Here is an 8,899-nt window from a genome sequence, read left to right on the forward strand (position 1 = left end):
ATCATTTCAGCTTCCTTAAGTTAAAAAGTCTGTAGTTGGAAATGTATACAATAAAATATATTTTGAATTATGTTGGAAATAAAACCATTAGCCTTCACAGGATTAGATGTAATCCACTCCTGAAGTGTGACATCAGTTCCATCAGATATCACCTGATTTACTGACATAACTCTGTTGTTGTACCCGACAGAAGGCACCATCCACTGGGAGAGAACGGAAACTTCTGAGAATGGTCTGGACTCTCTGAATGTGGAGTTGACCTCCTACGTCTTGCTTGCTCTGCTCACCTCTCCCCCCATGGAGGGCTTTGGTTTGGATTACACCTCTGGAATCGTCCATTGGCTCGTTCAGCAGCAGAACCCATATGGCGGCTTCTCCTCCACACAGGTAGCGCAGGACTTTTTAACGTCCAAGGGAGGGATCTTAACTCTGAACCAAGCTGAGCTAAAGTGAACCCCTCTGCTCTACAGGACACAGTGGTGGCCCTCCAGGCTCTGGCAAAATACGCCGCCGCCACCTACAGCCCACAGGGCACAACTACGGTGATTGTGACATCTTTAGGAGGCCTGAACAAAGTGTTCACAGTGAATCAGGACAATAGGTTGCTGTACCAGGAGGAGAAGCTTAGCGAAGTGCCCGGAGAGTACAACATCACAGCTGAGGGCCAGAGCTGTGTGCTGACGCAGGTAGGCCCCAATCTGAGCCGTCCACCACAGGAAATCAAGAACGCTAACGGGCTGACCACTAAAACATGAAGACGGTCATTAGGTTGTAGACCCGAAGTTGTTTACACCGGAGGTTAAAGGGAGAGTTTGGTCATTTTTGCGGTTATCAGTCGTTAGTACTACAGCCTGATCAATATGGAAATTTTGGCTATTGCTGATAGTTATTGGAAGTGGAAGGTGATCACGATATAATCGCTGAGAATTTTTTTGCTTTGTTCACCCCCAAAAGTCTAAACAGTGAGTGGAGCAGGCTTGTTTCTTTATCGCAGCTGTTAGCAACCATGAAGCTAAGCAAATCAGATCCACGCTTTAATTGGTCCCACAGTAGGTTTACAAGTGGTGCACTGGTCATAAACAGTCTTCCTAACGTGCGTTCACATTTTTGATCCTCCACTTTTCACCATTAAGTTATGAAGTGTGTTACAAAAAATATAAATTAAACCAACGCCCTTCCCTGTTCGTTAAAACAGTCAGTCCCGTATGGTGAAGGTCTAATTAGTACTGACCACAGCAGCGTTTATTTTTCTGTCCAGAGAAGTTGAGCTTTCAGACAAACATTTCATTCAGGATGACAAAGATAACGTTAACACTGGATGTCTTCAGAAACTGGAAGCTCAATCTGACAGGACTGGCTGCTAGAACTGACAATGGGGCTAATGTCGTGAAGGCGGTGCAACTGAACACTAACGTTAGCTTGCTAACTTGTGAGGCACGTAGCTAATGTAGCTAACGACAAGCTAGTTAAAGAATTGAAGGGATTTTTAAAAAAAATTTTTTTATTTTACAGATCAGTTCAATAAAATTACACCCTGTTCAGCAAAATATACCACACAGTATTGCTCCCTGCATTGTCTGTGTTGAATGTGAAAGTGAAACTTAAGTGAACAGTCCTGACTTGAGTCTTCATGCCCCCTCTGCTGGATACATTGTACAATTACAGCTGGTTCACAGCATTTAAGGAGTGACTATTAGTAATGCTTAAATTGGCGCATAATGGAACAATTATCACCAATACCAATATGTCCCCCAACGTCTATATAGTCCTAAATTTTTGGCCCTACCAGTATTTCGGTTGGGCTCTAGTTAGTACCTTAGTTAGTTGGTACCAGTGATATCTGTTATAGAGCACAAAGTATGACGAATGAGGCAAAGGTTTTCATCCAGAGTAGGCTAATGGTTGGCCAAACATTGGCTCATTTTTCCATTTTTTATTTTTATGTTTTAGGCTTAAAAAGCAAATCTTTCTCAAAATGAAGCTGGTCTGGAACTCCACGTTAAACCTCTACACTTCTGCATGACGATTTGTTTTGGTTGTTACCGTTTTCTCAACCGAACATCTTGAGTTATGGTGTTGATGTCGTCTTTGGGTCTCCAACAGTGTTTGTAACTGTTTATTTTTCTGCAGATCTCCATGTACTACAACATTCCACCTCCAAATGACTTCTCTGCCTTCCTCGTCACTACAAGCATCATGGCTAAATGTAACTCTGCACAGCCACAGCTCATCCTCTTGGTTTTTGTCAGGTAGGACTACTATGGTGGTTTGGATTGGCCCTCACATGTGTCGTGTGTTGGAGACGGACGCCTAATGTGTGCTGTGTGTCGGACTCCTGCAGGTATCAGGGAAGGAGAGAAGAAACCAACATGGTCATTGTCAACATCAAACTTCTGTCTGGATACGTTCCAGATCAGGCCTCCATAAAACAGGTCCGTTCACCACCCGTGCAGCCATGACTGCTTTAGTTACCAAAGTTACCAAATGACTGTACTGATGTCTGTCTGCTGCTACAGCTGCAAAGCTACGCCTCTGTGAAGCGAGTGGACGTGGAGAAAGGATTTATCAACATCTACTTGGACGAGGTGGGTAGTTCTTAGGCCATGTACCATGAGAGCCATTGGGTTTTTATTGTGAGTGTAAATAATGAACAGGTGCTCTGGATGTTTGCTGTGCTTGCAGATGAAGAAGGATATAAAGCAGGTGTTCAGTGTGACTTTGGATGAGGATCAGCAGGTCAGGAACCTGAAACCAGCTGTGGTCAAAGTCTATGATTACTACCAGACAGGTAAGACCCTCCTGAAACATCCCCTGACCTCTTCTATGCCACATCCATCTGTGTTGGTCTCTCCTCACTCCTGCTGTGTTTATCTTTCAGGTGATCAGGGTGTTACGGAGTACACGTCCCCCTGCGCTGAGAGTATGTATAACTTCCTGAAGCTTTCTGTTCTTCTCTCATGCATTATTAGTCTTCCTTTTCTGTGCCATCATATCCACTGGTAGACATTCGGTGGGTTTCATTCCAGTAAAACCTCAAACATATCAGTTGGTCATAAAATATGTCTAAAATAAACTAGTTTTATGAATGAACCTCAATAATTAAAGATTTAGCATGTATACAATCCCATGGAGCGTTGCAGTCACCATCATGAAACTGATGCTGCTACAATATGATTAAAGTCAAAAGACGACGGCAGCAATCTGACAATGTGTGTTGTGTTCAGCATATGTAAAACATGTGGTAGTTGATGACTGGCTCTGAATCTTTGACTGCTCAGATGTTCATTGTTCCACTTCAGTGATTCTTGTAGCAGAAAAAAGTAATAAGATACACATGCTTTTAACAATCAGCCTTTAAAGTTGTACTTTTCTGTTGCTATTCAGGGTCTTGAGTTATAATTTTGCAAGCTAATTTTAGAAACTGTCAAAGGGGCCTTTGTATGTTCATTTTTTTGACTTGCTCAATTTAAAAAATTGGGATTAACAGTAAATTTAATCAGAAAGTGAGTCAAAACCTTTCACTTGACTTTCACTCTACCAATTTTAACATATGATTTTGCTGCGTTACTGTTTTAGAATCAGAATAAGCTTTATTGTCATTGCACAGAGATACGAGAACATGTACGAACAGTCGTCCTAAAGATGGACGGAGTGCACGAAGCTGCTACTAGAAAAGTGCAGCGCTCTTATTCTTCAGAATCTTTTTGCTTGGATGAGAAAATGGAAGAAAACATGAGAGACGGCATAAAAGATCTCTCACACCTTGTCCTAGACAGGGCACGATTTGAGGCATCAAAAACCTACCACAGCAAAGCAACATAAATAGACATGATACATATAGGCCGGTGAAGACATTGGTTTTTAAGGGAAGGTCGTAGCATAGTCCAGAGCGCGCCCCCCGCCCCCCCCCCCCGCCCCAGCCATTGTCCAGATAGGTGACATTCATCATCATCTCTGAGGTTCTGTCACGTGTCCACGGCCTTGGGGAAGTTAGGGGTGTGGAGACAAAGCACCTTTGTTTTTACTAAACATGCCAGGAGGAGTTAAGTCCGGCGTCAAGGCCACAGTTTGGGTCAGGCAGAACTTGTGAATTGTTGTTTCTGCCTTTTTTTTTTTTAAGTCTTGCTGGTATATATTCCTCTGATGGAAACTCCAAACAGCCAAATTGATTCCTTACGCCGAAAGTCGAGCTCACAGCTTCTCCAAGATTATTCCCACCGTTCAAGGGTGCTGCCAGAAAGTTCAGTCCTGACGCAGCTCCACATAATTCAGTCATAGTGCTGCCAAGCTTAGACACATCCACACGAATTTTTAGACAATCCAGATTTCACCAACGAAACGGCAAAAAAACAGTTGTCGTCATGAATCCAATTTGTTTCCAGCGAGGGTCCTCCTTACCCTACTAAAATAAAATCTGAATTATGTAGTATGTGCTCCAAAAATCACCAGTTGCATTACTTTTAATATCATTGTTGGAGGAAAAATATTCTCTCAAATTACTTGCTGTATATCGTATCGGTTCAGTTGAGCTCGCAGGCTTGACGGGGACCTTGAAGCAACAGCTGCATGCCTGCAGCCTCAAATGTGAAAATTGATGTGGAAAGCAAAAGATCACTAATGCCACTTGGTTATGTGCTGCTGACTATCCATGATGCTGATCTCATGCTGCTGATTATTTCATGTTGCTGTGTTCATTAGTCCTCATTTGCTCACACAGACTCGTGTTCGTGCTGCTGCTGTTTTGGCGCATTGTTTTTGTACTATTGGTGCTTGTGTACTCTTGTGTATTCTTAGTTTAGTGAATGTAGAATATTATTAGTTCATATCTTTGATCTTACTACTGTTTTTCTTTGCAATTTGTATTTTTGTTGAATGTAACTATTTACATAGTTTCGTTCCACCTCATGTACCACATGTGATGTGAATGATGATAAAAATCTTTGAATCAAATCAGCTCCTCGTCCAGCCCTCTCTAATTTAAACAGTTTGTGGGCAGTTAACATTCTCAGTCATAGTAGTTTAAAAACATCCATAAACCTTGATAAAAAATTCCCTAACAGTCATGTCTTGTTGGCTGTAATAGATTATCTTTGTTCTAAAAAGCAGATTTGCCCGGTAGCTTCAGATAGCTCTCTATATTGAACCTGTGAGTCAAACAAGCCGTGTCAAAATCATAAGCGACCATTCTTGGGTTTATGCCAGTTTAGAGTAAAGCTCATTTTTCTCATTATTGTTGTGAATGACCCTCCGCTACTACCACACCAAACGTTAGTCTAGTATTTGTAAAAAATCTAGTTCAAGGTTCTTTGTCATTCGCATCACATGTGTTACATGAGGTGGAAAGAAACTGTGTACTCATTGTCCCGGTTACACCCAAAAATAGCAAAAATATAAAGTATAAAAAAGAAACGGTATACAAGAATCTAAGATGTACATTAAACAGTAATGCAATATAATACAGTGTATTAAACAGCAGCCTGAACATGAGTTGGTTGTGAGCAGATGGAAATACAGCAGCTTAAAGGCAAGAAATCGGCAGCATGGATGATCAACAGCACAGATAAAATGACATCACCAATTAGTGATTTTTCTAGTTGGGGATTCATGAGTCTTAACAGCTTCAGATTAGAAGCTGTTCCTCAGTCTAGTGGTTAAGTTAATGCTCTGCAACCTCCTGTCTGAGGGGAGCGGGGCAAAAAGTATGTGTGCTGGGTGAGTGGGGTCCTTCATGATGCAGGTGGCAGTCTTCAGATAGGTGGGAACAGTTGCCAGGGTGAGGGAGGAGTTGGATATCACCCAGCACTTCACAGAGCTGATCAGCACAGTCTCTCTCTCAGCACCCTCCCCTGGATGTTGTCTGGGCCAGTGGCTTTGTGAGGATTAATCCTCCTGAAGTTTCTCCTTACTTCTGCTGAGGTCATGCTGAGGAATGTTTCTTCAGATGGTGACGTGAATCTGGTGCTGAGTGGTCTATTTAGGTCTTCAAAGCGGGCATAGAACCTGTTCAGAGCATCAGGCAGTGATGGATTCCTAGGGCATTGCGCACCTCTGCTTTTATAGTCTGTGATGCACTTAATGCCCTTCCACATGCTCCTTGGGTTCTGTGAGGAGATATGTCCCTGGATCTTCCATGCATATGTGGTTTTGGCCCTCTTCATACCAGCAGCCAGCTCTTTCCTTGCCCTCCCCAGTTCCTGTGAGTTGCCAGACCTGAAGACGGTATCCCTGGCTTTCAGCAGAGTATGGACCTCTGTGTTCAGCCAGGGTTTCTGGTTCATGTAGTACATCACAATCCTGGTGGTGGTGACATCTTCAACACACTTGCTGATGTATTTGAGGACAGCAGATGTGTATTCCTCCAGATCCAGTTCTCCCTCATTTATAGCGGCCTCCCTTAAGATCTGCCAGTCTGTGCGTGCAAAGCAGTCCTGCAGTACAGAGTCACTGTCGCTGGGCCATACAGCGATTATGATCTGTGTCTGGAACGTCTCAGTGGAGGGTGGTAGACAGTGGCCAGGAAGATGATGTGGTCAGAGAGGCCAAGTTGGGGGGGTGTGGTATTGCTCTATATGCATCTTGTATGTTGGTATAAACGCTGTCTAGTGTGTTACTACCCTGTGTCTGTATAGTGATGTGCTAATAAAATCTTGGCAGAGAGTCTTTTAGGTTTACATGGTTAGTCACCAGCCACCACGTAAAAAGCATCAGGATTCTTGTTTTCAAGCGAACTGATATGATTTGGCTCCCGTAGTGTGTCGGGAACAGCGATGGAATCTGTCTGCTGGCATTAGCCTTCAGCCTTGCTAATACTCCGCCTCGTTTTCCTCTTTTCTGTCCCCGCGCGTAGCGCTTCCTTTTACTGTTAGTGCACTGGTCTCTCCACGCTAATGTTGCAGATGTCCATAGTAACTGCAAGCTACAGAGTGTAGCTCTCAGATTGTGGTCCATCATTGCTGCTGCTGTTGCAGCCAAAACTTCTTATGTTAATGAGTTTGGTTCAGCTAGAATTCACACGCTTAAAAGCGAGCCAAGTCTGGCTCGGGTCCAATGTCAAAGCAAAAAAAGGGGTTTTCCCTGGGACCATGAAAAGCCACTGCTTGTCTTTGCGCTGCCATCTTGTTTGATGGGATATGACTGAGATATAGCCAATTTTGTGTGGTCATTTGACTGTGGCAGCCATCTTGAATCTGACTTTTTAGCAGCAGGCGATAATCTTCATAAACAGTCTTCCTAAAATAAGTCTAATCACATCGGTGTGTAGTGGCCTTAGGTAATGTTTTGTTTTCTGTGCAGGTGACAACATCAACGAGGTGTGAATAAAGATACGGTACCAGTCTTCTTTCAGAGGAATCGCTGTCAAACACGTCCACGGGATTGGTTTGGTTCATAGACTGTTGCTTCGAAATCATACTGTTTTGAACTCTTTTGGTCAGGGTTTATTGTAGTGTGAAAACCTTTGTCTTAAACTTTCAGGGTTTGAGTGTTTTTGTGTTTATCTTGTTACAACACTGGAACTTGCACATAATTAACTGAATTTAAGAAGCAGAAACAGCTGCTCTGTAATGTTTTCTTAATAGATTTGACAAATCCACATTATTCATGCATGATGCCAATAAAATAGTATGATCAAAGTACTGATTGTGTTTGTCTGATGGGGTCTACTCTCTGGGGGGGATACGTTTTAGTCTTATTGGGGTATGGTGAGTTGATCTGTGTAATGCTGATGTTGTACCGGTTAAAATGCAACATTACCTTATGGTCTTGAATGTAGCAAACAATAAAGTGTCTAAAATCACTTAAGTGTAAGAGTTGAGTTCTTATAAATCTGTCATTTCAATACCACTTTCTTCCATTCAGCAGTCCTCTGCATCTTTTCAAACATGCATGTAGATAACCGCAATGCGTATAGCACCATCTACAAACCGGATTCCAAAAAAGTTGGGACACTAAACAAATTGTGAATAAAAACTGAATGCAATGATGTGGAGATGGCAAATGTCCAATATTTTATTCGTAATATAACATGGATGACGGATCAAAAGTTTATTCTGAGTAATGTAACATTTTAAAAAGGAAAAAGATGTTGATTCAAAATTTCAGTGTCAACAAATCCAAAAATTGCTTATGTAACTACGGTTCTATGAATCCCGGATGATTGCCAGAGGGCGGTGCTGAAAGCACAATGTTCCCTTCGCGCATGCGCTGTTCGAGTAATGATACCAACGCAGTCACAGGTGTGACACGGATGACGAGGCTATATAGCCCGACGTCATCCGCAGCTCTGCTCCTACAGAATCTTCTCGCGGAACGCAAGGATTCTGAGTGATGGAGAAGCTCTGGCGGTCATCCGGGATTCATAGAACCATAGTTGCATACGTAACTTTCGTTCTATTTCATCCCTCCTGACTGCCAGAGGACGGTGCTGAAAGCACTGAATGACTAATATCAACGACGTCACAAGGAATCCTAACGCCCACCTCACTGAGGAGGCCCAGAGGACCCTTGTAAAAGAACCTGGCCCAGGGGATGAGGGGTGGCCACGTTAACTCTATAAAATCTGGTGAATGTGCTTGGGGAAGCCTATGATGCAGCAGCACATATTGCTTCCAGCAGAACCCCTCTCAGGGCAGCCCAGGAAGCAGAGACACTCCTGGTAGAGTGAGCCTTCAAGCCGACCGGCAGGGGGCCGGGTCCTGCAGCATAGGCGTGGCAGATGACGTCCACAATCCAGTGGGAGAGGCGCTGTTTGGAAAGTGGACAGCCTAACCTAGGGCCTCCATAACACGCAAACACCTGGTCTGAATGTCTTATCACGGCAGTAGCTGCAACGTATGCCTCCAATGCCCTCACCGGGCGTAGGCTGAAAACGTGCCAGCTTCAACAATTGGTTACAGTGAGG

At 43.4% G+C, this 8,899-nt stretch overlaps 2 protein-coding genes across 2 annotated transcripts in view; one reads left to right on the forward strand and one right to left on the reverse strand.

The window, feature by feature from the left end:
• LOC119421496 (alpha-2-macroglobulin-like protein 1) overlaps positions 1-7,795 on the forward strand; it is a 121,543-nt gene extending 113,748 nt beyond the window's left edge. Inside the window, exons 29-36 of the mRNA XM_037688846.1 lie at positions 191-387; positions 471-686; positions 2,131-2,249; positions 2,342-2,432; positions 2,517-2,585; positions 2,683-2,788; positions 2,879-2,920; positions 7,294-7,795. Coding sequence (XP_037544774.1) covers positions 191-387; positions 471-686; positions 2,131-2,249; positions 2,342-2,432; positions 2,517-2,585; positions 2,683-2,788; positions 2,879-2,920; positions 7,294-7,316 — 863 coding nt within the window. The 3' untranslated portion in view covers positions 7,317-7,795. The remainder of the gene's footprint in view (positions 1-190; positions 388-470; positions 687-2,130; positions 2,250-2,341; positions 2,433-2,516; positions 2,586-2,682; positions 2,789-2,878; positions 2,921-7,293) is intronic.
• A 785-nt stretch (positions 7,796-8,580) lies between these two features.
• The window catches only part of LOC119421069 (protein KRI1 homolog), a 1,486-nt gene continuing 1,167 nt past the window's right edge, over positions 8,581-8,899 (reverse strand). Inside the window, exon 4 of the mRNA XM_037688472.1 lies at positions 8,581-8,693. Within this exon, the coding sequence (XP_037544400.1) occupies positions 8,581-8,693 (113 nt within the window). The remainder of the gene's footprint in view (positions 8,694-8,899) is intronic.

Source organism: Nematolebias whitei, chromosome 15 (assembly GCF_014905685.2).
Source record: "Nematolebias whitei isolate Nwh7 chromosome 15, NemWhi1, whole genome shotgun sequence".
Classification (NCBI taxonomy): Eukaryota; Metazoa; Chordata; class Actinopteri; order Cyprinodontiformes; family Rivulidae; genus Nematolebias; species Nematolebias whitei.